The 27,213-nt window shown below is 36.1% G+C and overlaps 1 protein-coding gene across 1 annotated transcript in view; it reads left to right on the top strand.

Annotated features, from left to right (window-relative positions):
- The window catches only part of Tenm1 (teneurin transmembrane protein 1), a 1,167,432-nt gene that overhangs the window by 717,892 nt on the left and 422,327 nt on the right, over positions 1-27,213 (top strand). Inside the window, exon 6 of the mRNA XM_055612144.1 lies at positions 1,912-2,150. Coding sequence (XP_055468119.1) covers positions 1,912-2,150 — 239 coding nt within the window. The remainder of the gene's footprint in view (positions 1-1,911; positions 2,151-27,213) is intronic.

Here is a 27,213-nt window from a genome sequence, read left to right as displayed (position 1 = left end):
ACTGGCATGTATAACTGTTGGGGTTCTTTTCTTTAAATGCATAAACTTCTTTTCTTTTAAAAGTGGAAGCTAGAAATGAATCTGATGTGTTTGGGCATATATTGCAAGGTGATGTTGACTTTTCACTTACTGAAAGGTTTTATGCTCTACATTGAAATGCAGCACCAGAATGTGCTTTGTTTAGCAGTGCATTTTACTGCCATAGAGGACACAATAGAGTGGATAAGATTCAGGACTTTGAAGGCTGAATGACCTATATGCTGATTCTAGCTCCATCACTACTTGGCAGGTTAATTTGAACAAGTTTTTAACCTATTTTTGCCTTCCCATTCTTAAAACCTCAGTGAGGAAAATAACATAGGCTGTTTCAGACAAGTAAAGATGAATGTGATAATGAATGTTACACGGCACTCAACACCTAGCAACAGCAGACTATAGGGACAAAATACATATACTTGTTTTTCTCAAATCCTTACTTATGAATATATCACTACTGTTTATAAAAGGTCCAGTTATAATAATAATGAGCAACCTGTGATCATTCTGTAGGAACATAATATAATAGCATCATTATTTCACTTATATGAAGTTCCTCAGCAGACATAATGAATTTATGGTGAGAAACTTTAGAACTGAGTTTTTCTCTGAGAATGGTGATAGAAATTTTCTTTTAATTTTTTTTAAATTCACTTTTACATCTTTATTGTAGCCACATCCTTCCATCCCTTCTAGTCCCCCTCTCCATTTCTCTAGCCTACCTCTTTGACTCAGAAAAGGGGAACTCCTTTTCCCACCCACCCCAAATCATCGAGTTGCAACAGAGCTGAGCATGTTCTCTTCCCATGTGGTTTGACAAGGGAGTCCTGCCAGGGGGAAATGATCAAAAAGCTGGCAAGTGAGTCCCTGTCTAATGCAATCCCAACTTCCTTTACTAGAGGACCCACATGAGGCCTAAGTTACCCATCTTCTACATCTTTGTAGGGGGCCTAGGTCCAGTTCATGAATGGATTTTGGTTAAAGCTTCATTCTCAGGAAGCGCTTCTGGGCTCTGGTTAGTTGGCCCTATTGGTCTTCCTATGGACCTCCTGTCACCTCCAAGTCTTACCTCCCACTATTCATCAAGACTCCCTATACATCACCCAATCTTTGGTTGTAAGTCTCAGCATCTGTTTTGAGGCACTATTGGGTAGAGTCTCTCAGACTCTGACAGGCTCCTATCTGCAAGCTTAACAGAGTATCATTTGTAGTGTCAGGGATTGACACTCTCCGACAGGGTGGGTCTTTGGTTGGGCCAGACATTGTTGGGGCATTCCCTCCATGTCTGCTCTATCTGCTCTATCTTTATCCCTGAACATCTTGTAGACAAGGTAAATTTGGGGTCAAAGTTTTTGTGGGTGGGTTGCTGTTCCCTCTGCTAGAAATTTGCTTACAAAAAAATAAAAGGGTATTCCTGGAGTTGTTGGACTGTTCTACATTTGGAAAGAGGTTTAGGTTGTACAAGTGATTGCATATGTCAAATCTCAGTAAAGATATACTGGTATCTAGGATGTTCTAGTTAGCAAAACATGACAGTATAATGCAGTCAACTCTTCAGAATCATAATTAAAGAATGAGAAAAATATTGTACATAAACTATGGAATGGCAACATTTACTAGTCAGTAAGAAAGGAAGGAAGGAAAGAAGAAAGTGAGGAGGGAGCATAGTGACAGACAAGAGGAGGAGGAGAAAGAGATGACAAAGATACCAAAGACAAAATGCTATTACCTCTGTATTACACGAAAATTTTGTCTAGCACTTTGAGGTCTCATGGGATTAGCCATGACATGATATATTGAAATTAGTAGAGTTTCTGGGTTTTTAGCAATTTACTTGGGTATTTATAGGGAAACTCTTCTGTTTTCCCCCATTAGGCATTTCCTGTTCAAACATGGATCTGGTTCATCTGCTATCTTCAGTGCAGCCAGTCAAAACTACCCTCTGACATCCAACACTGTCTACTCACCACCTCCCAGGCCACTGCCTAGAAGCACTTTTTCTCGACCTGCCTTCACTTTTAACAAACCTTATAGATGCTGCAATTGGAAGTGTACAGCCTTGAGCGCCACTGCAATCACAGTGACTTTGGCCTTGCTACTAGCCTATGTAATTGGTAAGCCTTTTATTCTGTGTATGAGTTTCCTTTTTAACCTGTTTTTTTTTTTCCTTTTTTTGGTTTGGAGTGGGGTAGGAATTTACTCTCAACGTTTGGATATACAAATCTATACCATAGCTAAGTACTGTAATAACAAATGGATTTCTAGTTACATTTTTTTTTCATCTCTAATCTTAAATACTGCTTTTGGGGTGGAAGGAGCACTCTTTGAGAAGAAACATTTATACTACTAACAAGTCTTATTGATTGCAATTACTGTTGTTAGCCATGTTCCTTTCAATTAAATGGTTGTTATAGTTTTTTTTCATTAGAATTCATAAGTGCTAAACTTCAATAGGTCCTTAAATTATAGGTAGGTACACAATAATGTGACTACTGGTTTTTTGAGTAATTATTTCATTAAACAAAAGTTATTTGGGAGCTCTCAGAAAATTCAGTGCACAATGTTTTCCCAAGGATACATAGAAAGCAAGTGAGCAGACAGCTTTTTTTTTTTCAGAGATATTACTGTGATGTCAGCAATAAAGAGACATGGTCTCTGCTGACATCCATGGTTCTTGCTTAGGAAGTATTATCAGGCAATCCTTATTCTAATAAACATGGATATTTTCTTGTGTCAAAATTATTTTTTATATATGGTTTCACTGAATAATCACATTGTATGTTTATTTAGTTTATAATTACCTGTAATGAGAAATGCTTTTGATGGAATGGAAGGCTAAGAAAAAATTGCAGTTCCAAAGTGATTTTATCCTGAAACCATTCAAAATAAGGAATAAGATAAGGGCCAGGGCCAGCAAGAGGACTTAACATGAAAATATACCAGAGTTGAATCCTCTGAACCCATTTTCTGGAAGGAGAGAACTTCTTCTACAAATTGTCCTATGACTTCCACATATATGCTATGACATCTGTGTCCACACAAATATCAACAAATGTAATAAATAAGTGCTAAAAAGAAAATATTCAAAATAAGGAGTAATCTAAGAAGTTCTGCTGCCATAAATACTTTTAAAAACGTTCTTGTTTAATTATGAAATCAATTTGGTATTACTGGTGTTAGTTTCTTTCACTTTACTATATGGAAGTAATGTATTTATATATAAGATATTACCCTTAGTGCAAATAAATTCAGGTCATATGACAATGTGGGTTAATAATAGTTTACATTGTGCTTAAATTTGTGTTTCTATTTAAATTTAAGTGGAAGGAGGTCAGAAGTTTTATTGTATAATCTAAGGCTTGTTTTTTTTATTTTTTCATTTCATTAGTGAGAGCACATTTTTTAGTCATTTCAGAGAACAGTATTTGATGTAGTATACCAATTTAACATGATACAAGGTAGCAAACTCCAATAGTTATGAGCATAGATTTTTAAATGTATGTGACTTCTTATGCAGCTTGCCTTGAGGCCTTGAGTGAATCATTCAATCTGTTCAGTCCTATATTTACTTATCTGCAAAATGTGATTAAAATAGTACCTATAACAAAATTACAAGGAGAAATAAATGAATGAATAAAAATCAAACTACTTGAAATATAGAATAAATGTATAAAGTAGCTTATAATGGTTAAATATTAATATATTTCTAATTGTTACTTGTTATTGTTGTTCATAGGTTCTAATAATTAAGCATATTGCTCATTGTTCATTTACTTTTAATAACAGAGCAAACTCCATAAAGCATGCTTTTTAGTATTAGACCTCACTTCCTGTTTAGCATGCAAGTAAACATTGTAGTTTACTAATTAAATCCACCTGGCTGTTTTAAAATTACAGAAGAGAGCTTTGCAGCCAGTCCTAAAGATACCTGATAAAACAGGATCAGATGAATGGGGAGGAGGTCCCCCCTATCAGTGGACTTGGCAAGGGGCAGGGAGGAGACCAGGGAGGGAGTGTGGGGTTGGGGAGGGAATGAGGGAGCGGGATACAGCTGGGATACAGAGTTAATAAAATGTAACTGATAAGAAAAAAAAATTTAACTAGATGTACCAAATTATTTATTGCAATGAAATGTGTAACTAAGTAGTTTGATTTGTTAAGAGGTATCTTTTAACTATTTCCTGTGTGATTTTCTAATTTTATCCAAAATGCTAACCTAGTACATTGAATGGGTTCAAAAGGAGATTTCTTATAATGAACAATGTGATTTTCTTCTTGGCTTTAGATAAATTAGGAAATATCTCTGACTGAAGCTGGATGTTATATATCTCAATGGTAGAGTGCTTACCTAGCATGCTTGAGACCTTAGGTTCAAAACCAAGTACCAGATTAAAAAAAAAAAAAAAAAAAAAAAGCCCTGTCTTTCTGGATTTATCCTATTACTCCTCTACTGCTGACCATCTCAGAAAATAACGTAAGAATTCATAAATATATATTCAGGTGAAAGATGCCACATACGAACTATATTATGTAGGATAATTTTTAAACGGCTTCCTGTTGTTGAAATAAAACAGTATTATACTTCAAAATATGTAACCGTTTCACCTTCCACTCTTTTGGGGTTTGTTTACTTGCATTTTTTCAATCTCTTTTGCATTTGCTGTATAACCCTTCCAAAAAAATCTTTCACTGAAACTATTTACTGATTTTCTTTCCCATGAAAATTCCTTTATGCTGTTTTATTTTCCTCTGTTATCCATTATACATGACCTTTACATACTAATGACTGTATGCTGGGTTGCCCTCAATCCACCAGGGAAAATCACATCAATATCAATGGGACATCAATAGGTGTTCTGTGCATAATGCCTCTTTAAGTGGTCATTGGAAAGCAGTAGAAATCAAGTACATGGAAAGCCAGAGCTGAGGTATTCAGCCAAGAAGTTATAGCCTCACATCTACTCACTATAACTTTAAGGTCAGCAAGAAAATAATTACTCTGAATAAGTTTTAAAGTCATAAAATGTGGTAGAGATATGTATGGGGAGATACTGATTATATGAAGTTTCATAGAATGGCTATTGTCAGGACTTCCTCATAAATCTGAATAAAAAAAAAATATGTCCTTATGCTTCATCTTCTCTGATAGTTTGGCATCAGTGATGTGCCAGTGCCTGTCAGAAGCACATTTGCTTGAATTTACAAATAAGCCATACAAAGTAGAAGTCAGGAAGACAGACGACCATATGAAAGGCATCAAGAGAAAGCAAGGTTAGGGTACTCCATCTATGGTTTGAAGGGCACAAACACAGCTTCTCTGCAATCTTTGATGTTTTGATCAAATTTCTACAGAGTCAGCAATTTGTATAAGCAGGAATAGAAACTCACAGGCAATAGGAATTCATGAATACATTATATCCAGGGTCAAATGAGCCTCTGCATTGAAGAAATCAGGGAGAATTTTCTAGCTCTCAGACCCAATATCAGCAGTTAATGGCATGGATGTTCCTTTTGATTTTGCCATGATATTAGTAAAGATGCATACCAGCCTCAGAAGATACAGCCAGTGTTCACACTAGAGATTCAAACATTAAATTCTGTAAACCTTGCCGTTATACACTATATAACCTACATATGAAAAGTTAATTAGATGGATATTAGCAATACAGAATTAGAAAAGGTTAAAATATTTAGTTTGTTTTTCTGGGCTACAGTTTATGAATAAAACTATTCAAGAGAGACAAAGACCTACTTCACATTTTTCTCTGCATCAAAATTTGAGCAACAATTTAGTACTTTCTTTTGACTTCTTTATACTTGCCCAAATTTCCCTAATTTCTATAGCTATTATTAGGGTGGAATAAGAAAGTGCTAAAAATAATAGGCATAATGGGAGTGAGCTGTGTTGCTTTTGCTCTTATATAACATATAAGATAAGGTATAGTACAGACAATATAATATATAATGTATTATATATATGTATATGGAAGGAAACAATTAGATGAAACATGAACTCTCCTGTTTTTTGGAAATACGAGATAAATTATTGGTTTTTAAATTTAATTTTTTTATATCTTTATTAAAATTTATTTATTTGTACCCCCACTGTAGCCCCCTCCTTCATCTCCTCCCAGTCCCACTGACACTCCCTCTTCTCTACTATACCCTTCCTTAGTCCCCTAATAGAGGAGGGCCTCCTCCCCTTCTATGTGACCCTAGCTTATCAGTTCTCATCAAGGCTGGCTGCATCATCTTCTTCTATGGCCTGGCAAGGCTGCACTCCTCAGGGAAAGGTGATCAAACATATGGCCACTAAGTTCATGTCAGAGAAAGCCCCTATACACCTTACTAGGACACCTGCTTTGGGAATTAGCAGCCAATGGGCTTCTATGAACAGGGGGTCTAAGTCCTCTCCATGCTTGGTCCTTAGTTGGAGTATTGATTTCTGCAGGTGAGGGGTCCAAGTATTTTAGCTCTGTTGTTCTACTTGTGGAGTTCCTGTTCCTTCCAAATCTTTCTATCTCCATCTTCTTCCATAAGGATTCTGGCACTATCCCCATTACTCTGAGGTAGTGTTTGTCTTTGTTGCAGAGGAGTGTTTCTTGAATGCAGCAGAATGTTGGATCCTGTTTTAACAAACAATCTGTTAATCTGTGTCTTTTATGGGACAGTTGAAATCATTGATACTAATAGATATTAGTAACCAATGATTGTTACTTCCTCTTATTGTGGAGTTGGTGGTGATTATGTGCTTTTGTGGTGGTTTTCATTTTTTTTTATGTTTGTTTGTTTTTTTGATGTGATGACATCTTTATCCTGTGTTTTCTTAGGTGTAGTTGAACTCTTTGGGTTGGACCTTTCCTTCCAGTTTCTTCTGTAGGGCGAGATTACTGCATATATATTGTCTAAATTTAGTTATGTCATGGAATATTTTGTTTTCTCTATCTATGTTGATCGAAAGCTTTGCTAGTAGAGTAGTCTGGGTTGGCATCTGTGGTCCCTTTGAGTCTGCATATCTTCTAGCTCTTGATATTTTTCTCCTCCATCTCTTGTATTCTGTTGGTGATGCTTAACTTTGTGGTTCCTGATCACTTTGATAAGATCTCCGACTCCAGGGTTTTCTCTGTTTGTGTTTTCTTTATTGATTCTAATTCTCCTTTCATATCCTGCAACATTTCCTTCATCTGTTTGAATGTGGATTCCTGTCTGTCCTTGATGACTTCTTTTTTTGGTCATTTTCACTTTATGTACCTCTATATATGCCATCAATTTTTGTTCATTTCCTCTTTATGTACCTGAAATAACTATATAATGATAGATTTAAGATAATTTTCCTTCGTTTCAGCTGCAATAGAATATCCATAGATTTTTGAAAATTCTGTTGACCATGAAGTCTTGGTTTTTGTTGCCTGTATTTTTATGTCGGTCTCTAAACTTCTGGTTGTCTGAAGCCTTGACTGGTTATTCCTGGAGCCTATATTGCAGACTAGATACACCTGGCTCTGGAGTCTCAAGTAGTCTCCCCTGGATTCACTGTCTCTGCTGACTCACTGTCTGTGACCCAAGTATGACAGGTAGCTGGGGCACAGGCAGAAAGCTCTCTAAGCCAAGAACTTCTCCAGTGTCCCCCAGGCTTCCTTAAAGAAGATAAACAACAAGGAGTACCTTAGAGAAGATGTTTAATCCTTATTCTGAAGGTAAAACAGAATAGATATCAGAAGTAGGAGAAGACAAGGATCAGGACAGAAGCCTTCCACCCCCACCCCCACCCCAGCGTATTGAAAGAGATACTGAGACTCATATCCAAACTTTGGGCAGAGTGTCAAAATCCTTATGGAATATGAGGGAAAGAGAAAGACCTGGATGGGACAAGAACTCCACAAGGAGACCAACAGAGCCAAAACACCTAGGCCCAGTGGGGCCTACAGAGACCTGTACTCCAATCAACGACCTTGCATGGAGAGGACCTAGAACCCCTGTTCAAAGGAAGCCCATAGGCTGCTCAGTTTCCAAGTGGTTTTCCTAGTAATGGGTACAGGAGCTCTCTCTGATCCCTTTCCCCTGGAGGGTACACCTTTGCCAGGCCACAGAGATCATGACACAGCCAGCCTTGATGAGACCTGAAAAGCTAGGGTTGGATAGAATGGGCATAGTTGTTCCCCTATCATGGGACTAGGGTTAGAGCATATTGGGAGAAAAGGGAAAGGGAAGGTGGGTGGAACTGGGATGAGTCGAGGGAGGGGGCTAAACCTGGGGTGCAAAGTGAATTGTAATAAATAAATAAATAAACAAACAAACAAACAAATAAATAAATGGCATGCTAAAGCATTTCATAATTTAGAAATTTTCAAATAGAACAGCCAGAATGAGAAGGGTTAACATCACCAAGCAAATATCAGATTTGCACCACTAAAACGTAGTATTGTACAATGTGAGCTTTTCCATCTGTGCTTCAGCTCTGTTCTTTCTATAGAACAGTGAATCCATATGTGTATCAATTAAGGCATATAGATAAGAATAAGACAATGTGGCTAGTCCTGTGAGACCTGATAGGCTAGGCTCAGATGGAAGGGGAGGAGGACCTCCCCTATCAGTGTAATGGTAGAGAATCATGGGAGGACAAAATGGAGGAAAGGTAGGATTCGAAGGGGATGAGGAAGGGGGCTATAGCTGGGATACAAAGTAAATAAATTGTAATAAAAAATAAAAGAAAAGAATACCTGAAAAAGCAGTAAAAGTAAAGGATACAGGAGTCCTATAGGAAATAAAGGTGAGAATAGGGGCAGATTATGAGAAGCATTTTATTTAATTTTTTTCTGTTAGAAACTTCATTTTATTATTTTTTTAATTTTGATTTTTTATTATAAGATTATATTTTTATTTTTATTAATTACAGATTATTCACTATGTATCCCACCATTAGCTTCATCCCTCTTCACCTTCCAATCCCACTCTTCCTCCCTCTTCTACAACCATGCCCTTCCCCCAGTCCACTGATAGGGGAGTTTCTCTCCTCCCCTTCCATCTGATCCTAGTTTATCAGGTTCAGGTCTCAGCAGGACTGGTTGTATTGTCTTCCTCTGTGGCCTGGTAAGGATGCTTCCCCCTCAGGGGTAGGTGATCAAAGAGCCAGCCATTAGTTCATGTCAAAGACAGTCCCTGTTCCATTTACTAGGAAACCCTCTTGGACACTGAGCTGCCATGGGCAACATCTGAGTGGGATTCTAGGTTATCTCCATGCATTGTCCTTATTTGGAGTATCTGTCCCAGAAAAGACCCCATGGACACAGATTTATTTGGTTCTGTTGCTCTCCTTGTGGAGCTCTTGTTCCTTCCAAGTATTTCTATCTCCCCCTTCTTTCATAAGATTGCCTGTACTTTGCCCAAAGTTTGGCTATGAGTCTCAGCATCTGCTTTGAAAACCTGCTGGGTAGTCTTTCAGAGGCACTTTGTGGTAGGCTCATGTCCTCTTTTCTGTTTTTTTCCTCTTTTAATGTCCATCCTGTTTGCATTTCTGAATGAAGATTGAGCATCCTACCCAGGGTCCTCCTTCTTGAATAACTTCTTTAGGTTACAGATTTTAGTATGATTATCCTATATTATAGGTCTATACGCTCCACTTATAAGTGAGTGTATACCATGTGTTTCTTTCTGCTTCTGGGATACCTCACTCAGGATGATCTTCTCTAGTCATGACCATTTGCCTACAAATTTCATAATCCCCTTGTTTTTAATTGCTGAATAGTATTCAATTGTGTAAATGTATCACAATTTTTGTATCCATTCATTAACTGAGGGACATCTGGGTTGTTTCCAGATTCTGGTTATTACAAATAAAGCTGCTATGAACATGGTTGACCAAATGACCTTGTAGTACACTTGAACATATTTTGGATATATGCCTAGGAGTGGTATAGCTGGATCTTGAGGTAGAACTGTTCCTAATTTTCTGAGAAAGTGCCAGATTGATATCCAAAGTGGTTGTTGAAGTTTACATTCCCACCAGCAATGGAAGAGGGTTCCCCTTTCTCCACATCCTCTCCAGCATGTGTTGTCACTTGAGTTTTTTATCTTAGCCATTCTGATGGATGTAAGGTGAAATCTCAGGGTCGTTTCGATTTGAATTTCCCTGATAGCTAAAGATGTTGACCATTTCTTTAAGTGTTTCTCTGCTGTTCAATTATGATAGTATGCCTGAGTGACCCCAAAAATTCAACCACGGAACACCTACAGCTGATAAATACCTTCAGCAAAGTGGCTGGAATCACAAATAAAGAAATCAAATAACCCTCTCCTGTATACAAAAGACAGTTGGGCTGAGGAAGAAATTAGGGAAACAACACCCTTCACAAAAGCCACAAAGGACATAAAGCATCTTGCTCTAACTCGAACCAAGCCAGTCAAAAACTTGTATTGAAAAAAACAAAACAAAAAAAACAACAACAACAACAACAAAAAAAACAGAAAACCTTCCATTCTCTGAAGAAAGAAATTGAAGAAGATATCAGAGGATGGAAAGATCGCCCACGCTCATGGCATAGTAGGATGAACATAGTAAAACTGGCCATCTTACCAAAAGCAAACTACAGATTCAATGCAATTTCCATCAAATTACCAATGCAATTCTTTACAGAACTTGAAATAAAAAATTCTCAACTTCATATGAAATAACAAGAAACCCAGAATCGCTAAAACAATCCTCTACAATAAAAGATCTTCTGGAGGTATCTCCATCGCTGATCTCAAGCTGTCCTGTAGAGCAGCAATAATAAAAACTGCATGGTACTGGCATAGAGTTAATTTCTCTTTATTTATAAAGACACCTAGCATATTATTTAATTATCTAGTACTGAAAATTTGGGAATATCTACTTTAGGAAAGCCAACGTTTTAGAAGAGCAAGGGGGGAGAGAACATGAAATCTGATTCTCCAGGGGATTCTAATATTTCAGAGGGCTTAAAAATGAATTTGATAAGTCGACTAAAAAGAAAAAACCTGAAACATAGCAAGAAAGCCATTGAATATTACACATGTACGGAATTATGGTTTTTCCATAGATGGTTTGAAGACCAGAGATCCTCAGAACTGTCAGTAGTCCATAAACAAAAATCATTTTCATTTTGCCAAAATCAAGTATGTACCCTTCCTTTTTCAGTTTTTTCAGTAGGCAATATCATTCTGTAGAACCTATCTGATATGTAACACTGTAAGAATCCATAGAGAACTAGACAAGATAATATAACTTTCTTTTCTCAAGCAATTTATTTAAAAGATTTTAATACATGTAAAGCAATTGCAGTCTTCTCCTTAATTGTATGAATTTTCTAAATGCAATTATCATAAAATATAACCTGTATGTTAAACATTAACATATGGTATGTTAAATGGCTTCTACCTATTGTTCATTAAGTCAATAAACACTTTAGAAATAGAGTTTCTAATAAACGTCTACAGGCATAATATATCAGTGAAAACTCCTCAGAAAGTTTTCAGGGCAAAAATTGCTTCTGAGACTAAAAATTTTGTCAAAAGTCGAAGTAAATCAAAAAGTTTCAGGAATGCCATTAAGGAATATGATTGCTACTTAGAAAGGTTTATAAGACAAATACAACAAGAAGAAAAAAGCATAATAATATGATACATGGTGATGATAAAAATTTTTAAGCAATCAAACTAAGGGCAAACTTTAATGAGGACAAAATAAAAGGAGGAATATATTAAAGTCTTAGGTCTAAAACTTCAAAGCCCTAGATGTAATTCCCTGATTTATTTTGAATTTAATAAAGGCATGGATATTTAAACACTTGCCATATGAATCATTTGTTTTGAAAAGTTTTGAAGTTCGGCTCTGTATGACCCCACAATATAGCCTTTCTTGAGATCAGCATTAAATATTGTTATATTGATGTACACAGAGCAGTTAAATAACAATACTACCTGGCAATCTATATCAATCTATAATATAGATTCTAAGTAATTCCTCTCTTGGTTCCTTTATCTCTGTCTATGGGGCAATAATGAATAAATTAAGAGGGTGCCAAATGACTCACTGAATTTTTTTCTGATTTAATCTCATCAGAACATTCCCAATCTAGTTATTTTAGACATTATAAAATTCATTTTAGCTGACTTTTAAAGAAACTGACTCCCATGAGAGTTACTAATGATTGGCTTTACAATTGCCTGATACTGGATTGAATGTAACAGGAAAAATTTAACTGCTAGCAAACACATATACTTTGCAGTTTGTAAGGAACATTTGATTCTCTTTCATTTCTTTCTCTTTAAAGGGACTTCATGTTCAGGTTAAACAATATAGACACTACAGGTTAGTGTTTGTGCATAGAACATAGAAGGTGGTTTTTGACAACAAGGATTCTGTGTTGCCCTACAACATGCTTCCGAAGAGTTAGATTCTTACAATAGTCTTAAGTTTTTTCAAATCTAGTAGTTTCGTTGTTGGTGTAGCAGACAAGGCTGTTATTTCAATTTTTGCTTATGTAATATAAGGAATAATCTAGATTCCTTTCGATCTTGGAAGTTAGATTTCAATTAAATATATATTAGCATGACCAATAATAGCACATATTGTTGTTTTTTTTTTTTTTCTGTACACAGTATACCTGGAAATACTTTACAGAATTAGTCATAAAACGTTGAGATTTTGTGAAAAAAGTATCAAATAGAGAAAGAGATAAAATATTTTGCATTTTTTTACTCAAAGCAAGAAAACAAGTTACTCTTAATTTTATAGTGTATAAAAGTATGTGATGGAAAGATGACAGCTGTCAAGAAACATGAATGTTTTTGACTTTTTCTGAGTGCTCAAGATGTTGAATTGAAGATGTGGAATGAAATTCTGGATTTTCCTGGGTCTTCTGTTAAGAGATGTGATCAGCTGTGCTGACAAACCGGACCAAAAAAAAATGTATATCATCTCTGTGAAGGGAAACATGTGACAGCTGAACAGATTTCCTGCTGGTCGTGTGGGTTTTATGTTGATGGCTTCAGTTAAAAAGGCAAACCAGAACTAAGAAAAAAGTCAATCCTGCAACATCCACTAACAACAAAGGTTGTATTGAAGAAGAGATTATTATTTTTATTATTATTATTTTAAATGTAATGCAGAGGTCACAGTAAACAATAAAAACAAGATGAAATATTCTGCTATCACAGGTCCAGTTGAAAAGGAATGTGCAGGTGTGTGGCTCAGGATTTCATCAAATGCAGGCAACATTGCACTATTATTCTGCGTATTTTTAAAATATATTCATTAAAAACTTTTGCTCTGTGGCCTAGAAAGGCTGCTCCTCCCTCTGGATGGGGGGGTGGAGCAGTCAATGTACCCCACACTGGGTTCATGTCAGAGACAGACCCTGTTCCCCTTACTAGGGAAACCCACTTGGAAGCTGAGCTGCCATGAGCTACTTCTGAGCAGGGATTCTAGGTTACATTCATGCATGGTCCTTGCTTGGATAATCAGACTCCGAAAAGACCCCTGTGCCCAGATATATTTGGTCCTTGTGGAGCTCCTGTCCTTTCCAGGTCTTACTAACTCCACTTTCCTTCATATGATTCCCTGCACTCTGCCAAGGTTTGGTTATGAGTCTTAGCATCTGCTTTGATACAATGCTAGGTAGAGTCTTTCAGAAGTAGGCTCCTGTTCTGTTTCTTGTTTTCTCCTACTTCCAATGTCCATCCCATTTGTCTTTCTAAATGAGGATTGATCATCTTATCCTGGAAATTCTTCTTGTTTAGCTTCTTTAGGTGAACAGATTTTAGTATGTTTGTCCTATCATATAGGGCTAGTACTCACTTATGAGTGAGTATATACCATGTGTGTCTTTCTGCTTCTGGGATACCTCACTCAGGATGATCTTTTTAGATTCCACCATTTGTCTGCAAATTTAAAGGTTTCCTTGTTTTTAATTGCTGAGTAGTATTCCATTGTGTAAATGTACCACAGTTTCTGTATCCATTCTTCCATTGAGGGACATCTGGGTTATTTCCAGGTTCTGGCTCTTACAAATAAAGATGCTACAAATATGGTTGAACAAATGATCTTGTTGTGTACTTAAGCATATTTTGGATATATGCTTAGGAGTATTATAGCTGGATCTTGAGGTAGCACTATTCCTAAGTGCCAGATTGATTTCCAAAGTGGTTGTACCAGTTTACATTCCCACCAGCAATGGAGGAGGGTTCCCCTTTCTCCACAACCTTTTCAGCATGTGTTGTCCATTGAGATTTTCATCTTACGCATTCTGATGGGTGTAAGGAGGATATTGCAGGCAGTCCTGATGAGACCTGATAAGCTAGGGTCAGATGGAAGGGGAGGAAGACCTCCCCTATCAGTGGACTTATAGAGAGGCAAGGGGGAGATGAGTGAGAGAGGGTGGGATTAGGAGGAAATGAAGGAGAGAACTACAGCTGGGATACAAAATAAATAACCGGTAATGAATATAAAAAATAAAAATTATAAAAAAATCTTTGCTCCAAAAAAAGAAAGAAGGTAAGAGAGAGAGAAAGACAGAGAAACAGAGAGAGGGAGAGGAAGCAGAATTGGTCATAAGCTTCCCCTGTAGATACCAAAATCTGCTGATACTCAAGTTCACTTTAAAAGTGGTACAGTGTTTTCATACAAACAACTGCCATTATAATGTAATGTAAGCGGAGTCTGTAAGGTTGATACCATGTACTGCTTACAGTGCCAGAAGAACTGAGCGCATTTGAAAGACTCTAACTAGCAGTGTTTTCAAAGCAAAGACTCATGACCAAACCTTTGGCAGAGTACAGGGAATCATAAGAAAGAAGGGGAGTTAGTCTGATGAGGAAAGGATAGGAGCTCCACAAGGACCAAATATATCTGGACACAGGGTCTTTTCTGAGACTGACATGCAACCAAGGACCATGTATGAATGTAACCTAGATCCTCTGCTCAGATGTAGCCTGTGGTAGCTCACTAACCAATTGGTTTCCCATAGTGAGGAGAACAAGGACTATTTCTAACAGGAACTCAATGACTGGCTCTTTGGCCTCCCCATCCCCCAAGGGAGGAGCAGTCCTGTTAGGCCACAGAGGAGAGCTTTGCAGCCAGTCCTGAAGATACCTGATAAAACAGGATCAGATGAATGGGGAGGAGATCCCCCCTATCAGTAGACTTGGAAAGGGGAACGGTGGAGATGAGGGAAGGAGGGAGGGACTGGGAGGGAATGAGGGATCAGGACACGGCTGGGATACAGAGTTAATAAAATGTAACTGATAAGAAAAAATAAAATTCAAAAAAAAAAGAAAAAAAACTCTTTACACGTCTTGAACAGTAACAGCGTTTTGCAAGACTTTTCTATCTATAGTTAATTGAATCCACATATACCATATCTGTAGATTAGGAGGATGAGCTGTATTGTACAAGTAATGAAAACAGAAATTTTAAAATAGAATGGCTTTTTAAAAATGTGCTACTTCCAAACATACAATCCTCATGAACCAAATGTTTTGAAGGTGACTAAGAGTTTGTTAATTTCTCCACCAAGTAGCCTAGAGATAAATCATGTTTTTCATTTATTTTGTTTGACACATATACGCATAATCATACTACTAAGGCATTGCCTCAGAAAGTATAAGTAAAGAGTCAGTTACTGTTTGAACCTAGTTGAACTACCTGTTATTGGAGAACTACAAGTTTTATGCTAGGAGTAATACAGAAAAGCATTTCATGTACTCATTATTTCCTTTAGGGTATAGTAACACATGCTTAAAGGCCAGCATATAGGCTGTTCTAGAGATAGCATTCATTAAGGTTTACAAACATATGAGGCTGTGGGAGTATCTAGAAGCAAGATGGAACAAATAGATCCTTCCTTTTTGGTCCCTAAAATACAGGCTGTTTCAAGATTGAACAAAACCCAAACAAGCCATTAGTATCTTTGATTTATCTTCTGTCTGTTGTAAATTTTAGTTTGGTTTCTCTGTCCAAGTCTTCGCTGTGTATTAGTCAGAGTGTAAAAATATATATACATATATATACATGTACATATATATATATACATATTATATATTCATTGTATACAAATATATATAATAGCTGAAAGGCAAAATTTCACGCTGTTTTTTAATTAAATTTTTATTTTTTATATTAATCAGAGTTTATTCACTTTGTATCCCAGCTGTAGCCCCTTCCCTCATTCCCTTCCAATCCCACCCTCCCTTCCTCATCTCCTCCCATTCCACTCTCCAAATTCACTGATAAGGGAGGTCCTCCTCGCCTTCCATATGAACCTAGCTTATCAGGTTTCATCAGGACTGGCTGCATTGTCCTCTTCTGTTGCCTGGCAAGGCTACTCCCCCTTTGGGGGAAGTGGTCAAAGAGCTCACCACTGAGTTCATGTCAGAGACAGACCCTATTCCCCTTAGTATGGTTCCTACTTGGGTACTGAGCTGTCATTGGTTACATCTATGCAGATGGTCCTTGGTTGTACTATCTGTCTCAGAAAAGACCCGTTTGCCCAGATATTTGGTTCTTTTGATCTTCTAGTGGAGCTCCTGTCCTCTGCAAGTCCCACCATCTCCCCCTTCTTTCATAGGATTCCCTGCATTCTGCCCAAAGTTTGGTTATGAGTCTCAGCATCTGCTTTGATACACTGCTGGGTAGAGTCTTTCAGAGGCCTTCTGTGGTAGGCTCCTGTCCTGTTTCCTGTTTTTTCATTCTTCCAATGTCCATCCCATTTGTCTCTCTGAGTGAAGATTGATAATCTTACCCAGGGAGCTCATTCTTACTTAGCTTTTTTAGGCATACAGACTTTCATATGTTTATCCTATATTATAGGTCTAGTATCCACTTATAAGTGAGTATATACCGTCTGTGTTTTTCTGCTTCTGGGACACCTCACTCAGGATGATCTTTTTTAGTTCCCACCATTTGCTTGCAAATTTCATGATTACTTTGTTTTTAATTGCTGAGTATTATTCCATTGTGTAAATGTCCTATAATTTCTGTATCCATTCCTCCATTGAGGGACATCTGGGTTGTTTTCCAGTTCTAGCTATTACAAATAACGCTGCTACAAACATTCTGATGGGTGTAAGGTGAAATGTCAGGATGGCTAACATCAAAAACTCATGTGACAATTAATGCTGGAGAGGATGTGGAGAAAGAGGAACCCTCCTCCATTGCTTTTGGGAATGTAAACTTGTAGAACTACTTTGGAAATCAATCTGGCACTTTCAGAGACAATTAGGAATAGTGCATCCTCAAGATCCAGCTAGACCATTCCCAAGCCTATATCCAAAATATGCTCAAGTACACAACAAGGATATTTGCTCAACCATAAAAAAATTTCATAAAAGTTGCAGGCAAATCATAAAAGTTGCAGGCAAATGGTGGGATCTAGAATAGATAATCCTGAGTGAGGTACTCCAGAAACAGAAAGACACACATGGTACATACTCACTCATAAATAAGATTTTCAACACTTCAATTCTCTTGAAACTCCCATGCTAAACATGTTGGTTCATATAATGGTGCCCATATATCCCATAAGCTATTTTATTCATTCTCTTTACATGTGTGTCTATGTATGTATATATGTGTATGTGAATATCTGTACATATATAAATATATATATGACTACATAGACATAAAAATAGAATTTACAATTCAAATGATATGCCTTTGAGTTCATTAATTCTGTCTTCATAGCACATTCTTCATTTGAAGTTTTTGGTGGACTTCTTCTATTTACTCATTGATTCCCAGCTCTAGAACACCCATTTTGGTTATTTTTAATCACGAGTTGATTATCATACAGTGTTCTTCTTTTATTCTTTTGATTTCTTTTGTTTCTTTTGATTTGTCATGCTTCCCTGATTATTTGTGGTCATTTTGGCTTTGTCTCGTCATATAGCATTTACAGACTATCCTCAGCCCTTCATCAGTCTGTTTTTCTAAAGATTATGGATGAATCATTTTGGAGGTTCTGAGGACCAGCTTATTCCAGGAATGTTTGAAGAGTTTGGCTTGTTACTTGGCTCATTTCAGAGGCTGACTTGAAGCCTGAACCCATAGATAGCATGCCAGCCTGGAATGGGAGCATGTGACACAGGGAAAGCCTAGAACTTAAGGTCCTGAAATACCAAGGGCCAACACAGTACTGATATAAAACTTGAGGTTGTCTCAAAGTTTTCAGAATGGGTGACAGATATTTAGGAATCTAAATGGCAACTAAGCAGCTATGAAATTGACCTGAATCATTGAAAGACAAGGATCACCCCATTAAAAAGAATGACTTGGTGCCTGGTTTATTTAGAATAAGCCTCAGATCACAAGTATTTATTTAGCACATTAGGGTGCCAAAATCCTTGTTCTATTGTTATGAGCCTGATAATAGGCTTTTTCTGTTTTGCATCTTTTTCTAGAGTCCAGAATGAATGTCCTCACATCCTTCTTTCTCTTCCAACACAAAATAGCTGTCTCCATAATTAATTGCAAGGGCTTAAAGAAGGCATGGTGCAGATAATGTGAAACTGTACTTCCCATACTCTTTGGTGGATCTTTTTTAAAAGAAAACTCTGTGTACCTCTCAATTGTGTTAATACTTCACTTAAATTCATTAGTTATTTAAAAGGATGTTTTGAACATAGATACTTATTCAAATTACTTCTTCTGGTGCTACTTTGCCATTTAACTGAAATCACACACCTTATTTATATTATTAAATTATCTTTGTGGTTGAACACTGTAAGTTGTCACTATTAAAGTACTTCTCTTCCTGTTTTAAGTCACCTCTTTGTATGCTTTGCCTATATCTCTTGAAGGGTTCACTACTGTTTATTGATTTGTAAAGAAATTTATAGCTATTTATATATTTAAAATATGTTTTTATTTTATATTGTATAAAATATATGATGAAAATTATATTTAAGATACAGGAAAGTACAAAATTAAGATACTGTCATATTCATTTTCCCTATCTACTGATACTATGGCAAATTGCTTCAGGAACACTAAGAATAATTTTATATTTATTTTCACATATCATATGAACTTTAGATAATTTCTCACCACCTACCCATGTTTAAAGAGAAGCTTTGTCTTTTCATATAACAAGACTTTGAACAATAATGGTAAGTTTTAACAGAAATGCCAAGATTGATATAAAAAGAATAAAAGACTATGAATGCAATTGTATATGTGTATTTGTGTTTGTAGTTATGCACAGCACTTTAGTTTATATGGCCCAGTAATGGAGTATAATTATCAGATTTTTATAAAAGTTTATTATTTAAATGATATAAATGTATTGGCATTAGAAGAATTTTATAGAGTTTCTAGTTCCATCCCATATACTTACCTTTGATGGATGGACAAAATTAGCTTTAAATACTCAGTCTGAGGCAAAGATCAGAGTTTTTCTTCATGTAAAAGCAACTTCTTGTCACAAAATTTAACTTATAGCACGCACCCAATTAGCCCAATATTTCAGCTAAATTATTTCTACATTAAATACCATTGACTAGGAGAAATGGATCACATCTTCCTGAATAATATAAAAGCATTTGACCTTGTAGAATGAGTATATGATGTAAAACTAAGCTGTTCTACTATCTAACATATAGTTTCTTTGATAAAATGAATACTTAATCAATTTGGTTTCTCATGGTATTTCCTTTTCAAAATAAGTAGTTAATTTTTAGATTACTTTTAAGCTTACAAAAAATGCAAAGTTAGTACAGAGAATTCCCATAAACCTTTCGTCTAGTTCCTTCTATTTTGAAGATCTCATGGAGACATCTTGTATATCTATGATATTAGTGTTGGTGATGCTTAGGCAAGGCGATCACAAGCCCAAAACAAGGTTAAACTACAAACCAGACTGTGTTACATGGTATCATAGTTACTTTTCTACGTAATTGCTATGATAAAACACTCTAACTGAGGCAACTTAGAAAAGAAAGAGTTTAATTGAACTTAAAGTTCCAGGGGATTACAATCTATGGTACAAATGCATAGTAGCATGTGGCTGAAACAACAGTTGAAAACTCACATCTCTATCCACCGGCTGAAGGCATATAATGCCAACTCAGAATAGTAGTAGTCTTTTGAAACCTCAAAGGCCAGCCCCAGCTATGCACCACCTTCCCCAATAAGGCCATACTTACTAACCCTTCCCAAACAGTTCCACTTGGGGACCAGTATCCAAATGCCTGATACCTATGTGGGAAATTTCATTCAAACCACAACACATGATGATATTTTCTCTCACAAAACAAAATAAACCCTAGATAATGATGACACATTTGTCATGAATGGGAGACAAACATTGATAATCACTATTAATTTAATTTCACAGTTAATTTGGATATTGACACTTCTAACTAATGATTTTTCTCTATGTTATGTCATTCATCCATCTCCTTTTGCAGTCTGTGTCAATGTACAATTTAAGATGACCGCAACAGTTTTGAAAAATATTGGTCTTTTTGTGGCAGTGGTCCTTCCACATGAATTTTGATGATGTTTTACTCATATTTAGACTAGATATATAAAGGTTAAGAAAGAAGATCATAAAAGTGTCATTATCACCACCATATCTTAAGGATGTTTGCAATGACATGTATACAATGGCTTGTCAAGTTTATTTTTTAGTTACTTAACTCCTTTCCAAATGATACTCAATTAATATGTGCTCTTTTTATATATAACATAACCATGATTTCAGTATGTTATTCCTATACCTAAGAAAATCAATGTTAGGGTTGTATATACTATCCAGAAGTTCATACATCTGATGACTTATGACCCATTTTTTAATGAAGCTTTGTGAAGATCATTGTGTTTCATCAAAGGAGACTAATTACTTGATGTTAACCCTTGTATAATATGTGCTTTAGTAAGAAACAATGACATCCTTAAAAATCTTAGTTGTTATAATTTTTGAAAATATTTTAGCAAGATAATTTAATGAGCTACAACTTCTAAACCCCAGTGATCATAATGACATAGAAAATGAAATGACTAGTTTTAAACAGTGTTGGTAAGAGGAGATAAAAAAAAAGTTTGTATTCACTTGGAATTGAAAGGCTTGTTAGATGTTTGATTTTTTGAGGTACTTTTTTTTTTAGCTCTGCTATACAGTCAAGTAGAGATTATAGCTGAAGTTTTCTAAAAAACTCAAGTCCCTCTATATCAAAATGAAAAAAATAACATGTACCTATAATCCTACCACTTGAATGGCAGAAGGAGGAGAATTCTTTATGAATTAATAGCCAATCAGGTCTATGCATAGTGAATCCCTCTCTCAAAAAGTAAAAAAGTAGACTAAAATAGAAGAAGTTACTTAATCAGAAAAGCATTTCAAATAATCAACTACCAAAGACTAGAACATAAATCAATGAAGAGATTTCCACTTTTAAATATAAAAGTATAAAGGACAAATCAATAAGAAGGTGATAGAACTGAATAGATCTGTTTTGTAATCTCCATAGATGATATTTTAATTTGTATCTTTCTGGAAGAACAAATTATTAACTGTTATTTCTAAATGTACTCAAGACAAAAAAAGAAAGAAAGTGACTTTGGGAATCTAAAAGGCACCCACCATCAGTAATAATATTATACACAACAGTTGGAGTCATAGTAAAAAGAAAACTTCATTGCGTTCAAGATGAATTAAATGAGAAATAAATGAAAAATTTAAGCAATCAAAAATGCTGGTTCCTAACAAAGTTGATAGTTTTGCTTTGTTATTCAGGAAATTAAAGCATTTTCTATTATATTACTAGTCCTCCCAAAATCACATAGCAAGTAACACTAGACAATAAATAAGATTTGAGTTCTAGACAGCACTTATTAGTGCTGTGACTTGAGATGAAAGCACTAAATAATTGTGTCTGTCTGATAAGGGCTATACAGATGTGCCTGTTATGCCACTGCAAATAGAGATCATATATTAAACTTGCGATAAGGTACCCAAATAGACATTTTATTTATAAATATTGCTGCAGCTTTTGGGATGGGTAAATATAAAATGCATACTAAATGAAAGCTTTAAGATAATATAAGATAGAACTGAGATATTAAAATGATTTAATACTTTAATAGAATCTTTTCTAGCCTGGGCATTGGATACAATGGGGACTATCAGAAGGGGGAATAAAGTAACTATGCTGCAATAGAGAATAATTCATTTCAATTAAGAGAAGAAAGGGGTGATTCAAAGCACATGGAGTTAAAAGAAAAGTGTCCTCATTGTCTCTGTTGTACTGTCTCAGGATTAACGGACATTTAATTGTATTATTTCATTAGAACAGACATAAAAAATACTATAAAACACTTCGAGTAAAAATTATTTTCCCTTCTCCCTTAAAAAAAATAGTTATACTTTTTCTTTCAAAAGAAATACTACCCATACCTGGCACAGCAGATGTTCAGACTTGCCAAAATTTCTTAAAGTCATATTTACTACATGGAAATTGCTTTGAAAATAGACACTTAAGTAAGTTTTATTTATTTTCATTATGTAGTACAGAAACAAATAATATTTTCAATAAAAATGAATATATGTGTAACTCTAGAAAGAGAAGAACTTAAATGAAATTGCTGAGGCAATATAAGGTAGCCATAAATGAACACATTATTTCCCTTATTTAGTTCCTAAAAAAATGCTTCAGTGAAAACTAATAGTTTTCAATCTCATGTATAATCTGGTTAATACCAGGATGAAACTGAGATGGAAATGTAGTTTTTTAAAGAACATATTTCACACATACACCAATTTGATGTTTAACATAATAAAAATGGGATCTGTTTTAAGACACAAGGATAACCTGCTTTCTGTAATGTTTGCAATCACTGTATTTAATTCAAGTATAGATTGTATTTACAGTGACATTCCATATCACAGATGGAGTTAATCTCAATAATGTCCATTGAAGAAATGGTCTGAAGAGATCATTTTCCATAGGATTCTGCAGTCATTTGATTAATGTACTTGGTGTGTTTTTCAGGAAGAGAACCCTCTTCCATTGCTGGTGGAAATGCAAACGTATACAACCACTTTGGAAATCAATCTGGTGCTTTCTCAGAAAATTGAGAATAGTGCTACCTCAAGATCCAGCTATAGGATAGGGTCAGATAATAGGGGAGGAGGATCTCCCTTATCAGTGGACCAGGGGGGGAGGATAGACATCAGAAGTGGGAGAAGAGAGTATAGGGCAGGAAACTTTCACAGGCCTCTGAAAGACTCTACCCAGCAGATATTGGAGAAGATGCTGAGAAACATAGCCAAACGTAGGGCAGAGTGCAGGGAATCTTATGAAGAAGGAGGAGATAGAAAGACATTTTATTTATTTATTTTTCTTTTTTTAAATTTAATTTTATTTTTTTCTTATCAGTTACATTTTATTAACTGTATCCCAGCCGTGTCCCGCTTCCTCATTCCCTCCCAATCCCATCCTCCCTCCCTCATCTCCACTGTGCCCCTTTCCAAGTCCACTAATGGGCGGGACCTCCTCCCCATTCATCCGATCCTGTTTTATCAGGTATCTTCAGGACTGGCTGCAAAGCCCTCCTCTGTGGCCTAACAGGACTGCTCCTCCCTTGGGGGGTGGGGAGGTCAAAGAGCCAGTTAAAAGGAATTTTTCATACAAAAATTCTGATCATGATTTTCCCTTTCCCGAACTCCTCCAGGATTCTCCCAACCTTCCCACACACCTAACTGCAAGGCTTTTCTTTATCTCTTAAAAAACAAGCAAAAAAAGAAAGCCAAACAACTAAAGCAATAAACAAAAGTCATACACGCCTCTTTAATATACACATACATACACACACAGAGAAATCAAAGTATACAAGTAAAAAAACAATAAAACAAAAAAAAATGCTCAAACAAAACAATTTGAGACAATAATGTCTAAAAAAACACAGAATACCATTGATTTCATTTTCTGTTGGCTATTTACTGCTAGGCATGGAGCCTGCCAAAAGGGTTGGTTAATATATCCAGTGAGTCTCCATTGTAGAAAAAAATTATTTTTGCTAACGGGTATCAATTGAAGATGGCTCCTTGGTTAGGGATGGGAGCCCAATTCTACTTCAGAATCTCAGTTCTGGGACTTAGTGTGACTTTAAACTATAAAGGTCATTGCATGTTGCCACAGTCTCTGTGAATTCATATATGAATCTGTACTTTTCTGTTTGAGGACACTATTTCTTTGGAGTCATCAGTGACCTCTGGTTTTAACAATCTTTTCCATTTTCTCTTCTGAATAGCTCCTTGATCCCTGAGGGGGGAATATAATGAACATATCCCACTTAGGACTGAGTGTTTCAAAGTATCTCACTCTGTGGACATTGTTTAGTTGTGGGTCTCTGTGCTAGTTCCTATCTACTGCAAGAAGTTTTTCTGATGATGGCTGAGTAAGGCATTGATCCTGATCCAAATCCCAGACAGGTGTAGGCACTGGGAGTCCCTGGTGAAAGTGTTTCTAGGTATCAGCAACTGACACAAAAGGATGAAGATGGGCTAGAAAAGGATGAGAGGATTCAAAGACCAAGATGAGTTTATATTTATGTTCATATATTTGTGTGTGTGGCAATAATAATTAAAAAAAAGCAGTCCATAAGTTTGGAAGGAACTGTGGAGGAATGTGAGAGAATTTGGAGGAAGGAGAATATGGAAAAGAATTATATAAGAATTATATATAAAAATAAACTAACTTACTATTCTTTTAAATATAAATATAATATTTTAAATGCTTGAAATTCATGTTTTGGACACAAAACAACTATAAAAGGGATCAATCAAATAATGCTTATATCCATTCAACTTAACAAAGGTATTCTTTAGCATTTAAGTATTTTTACTTAAAATACGTATAAATCCACATCATTGCAAAAAGATTGCAACAATAATACAAAAATGTTAAAATACGCTTTGGTTTTTTACAATTCCCTATTCTAAAAAAAAAAAAAAAACATAGTTTAGTATTCCTTGTTTCAAGGTTTCTGTGAATTTACCTATGTAGAGATAAGAGTTTTCTATTTAAGCAGAAATCACAGGACATGTATTCTTCTGCAACATTTGTCATATAAATTTTACCATGTCAAAACATAAAGTTCATTCACTGGTTCATTCATATATATTTGATACCCACATCTTTCAGTAAAGACTTGTGTATTTCTAAGATGTAGTGACACCTAACATGGCATGATTTTAACCACCAACATGAAGTCACTGAAGGTAGACTAGTAAAGAATACAAACACATCATTTATTCTCTGTATTTGTGTCTCTGTGTCTCTCTCTGTGTCTCTCTCTCAATGTGTCTCTGCATGTATCTTTCTCTCTATTTGTCTCTGTCTCTCTCTGTGTCCATTTTTCTCCCCTCTCTCCCTTCCTTTCTCCCTCTCTTCTTCCATTTCTCTCACACTCCTTGTATTTCTCCTTCTCTCAATATTTCTAAGCTCACAGAAAAGGCAAAAATGTATGACATTATTGTATATATGTAACCAAGATTCTTCTGAGGTTACCATAAACATAATAAATCACTACAACTAGGAAATTAACAGTGGTATGATGCTATTAGCTATTGTACTATTCCTGAGTTTTAGAGCTTAATGGAGATATCTCCAGTTTTTCCAGTCATACTTCCTATTTAAATGGCCTATCAAATATCACATATTGCATTGGATTGCCTGTCTCTTTGGTTTGTTCTAATCTAACTTTCATTCGTTATTTATTTATAAATTATAGTTTATTCACTTTGTATCTCCACTGTAGCCCCCTCCCTCAACCACTTCCTATCCCACCCTCCTCCCTCATCTCTTCCCATGCCCCTCTCCCAGTCCACTGCTAGGGAAGGTCCTCCTCTCCTTCCCAAAACCCTAGTCTCTCAGGTCTCATCAGGACTGGCTGCATTGTCTTCCTCTGTGGCCTGGTAAGGCTGCTCCCCCTTCAGAGGGAGGTGATCAAAGAGCAAGCCATTGAATTCATGATACAAACAGTCCCTGTTCCCATTACAAGGAAACCCACTTGGAAACTGAGATGCCATGGGCTATATCTGTGCAGGGGTTATATGTTATCTCCATGCATGGTCATTGGTTGGACTATCAGTCTAAGAAAAGACTCCTATGTCCAGATTTTTTGGTTCTTTTGCTCTCCTTGGGGAGCTCCAGGTCTTCCTATCTCCCCCTACTTTCATAAGATTCCATGCACTCTGCCCAAGGTTTGGCTATGAGTCTCAGCATCAGCTTTGGTACCTTGCTGGGTAGAGTCTTTCTAAGGCCCTCTGTGGTAGACTCCTCTCCTGTTGCCTGTTTTCTCCCTCTGCGAATGTCCCTCACATTTGCCATTGAGAGTGAGGATTTATCATCTTACCCAGGGTCCTCATTGCTTAGCTTCTTTAGGTGTACAGATTTTAGTATGTTTATCCTATAACATCCACTTATAAGTGAGTACATACCATATGTATCTTTTTGTTTCTGGGATACCTCACTCAGGATGATCTTCTCTGGATCCCACCATTTGCTTGCAAATTTCCTGATTTCCTTGTTGTTTTTTGTTGTTGTTGTTGTTTTTAATTTATTTTTATTATTATTAGTAGTAACGTTTTATTAACTCTGTATCCCAGCTGTATCCCGCTCCCTTATTCCCTCCCAATCCCACCCTCCGTCGATTTCCTTGTTTTTAATTGCTGAGTAGCCTTCCATTGTGTAAACTTATCACAATTTCTGTATCCATTCCTCAGTTGAGGGTCAACTGGGTTGTTTTGAGATTTTGGCTACTAAGACTAAAGCTGCTAAGAAAATTGTTGAGCAAATATCCTTGTTGTATATTTGAGCATGTTTGGGATATATGCCTAGGAGTGCTATAACTGAATCTTGAGGAGCCACTATTTCTAATTGTCTGAGAAAGTTCCAGGTTGATTTCCAAGGTGCTTGTAAAAGTTTACATTCCCACCAGCAATGGAGGAGGGTTCCCCTTTCTCCATGTCCTCTCCAGCATGTTTTGTCACTTGTTTTTTTTGATCTTAGCCATTCTGATGGGTGAAAGGTAAAATCTGAGGAGGTCGTTTTGATTTACAGTTTCCTGATGACTAATTATGTTGACCATTTCTTTAAGTGTTTCTCTGCCATTTGATAATCCTCTATTGAGAATTCTCAGTTTAGCTCCATACTCCATTT

The sequence above is a fragment of the Psammomys obesus genome, unplaced genomic scaffold (genome assembly GCF_907164565.1).
Source record: "Psammomys obesus unplaced genomic scaffold, mPsaObe1.curated_primary_1811, whole genome shotgun sequence".
Taxonomy (NCBI): Eukaryota; Metazoa; Chordata; class Mammalia; order Rodentia; family Muridae; genus Psammomys; species Psammomys obesus.
This window is presented reverse-complemented; position numbering and strand designations above follow the sequence as displayed.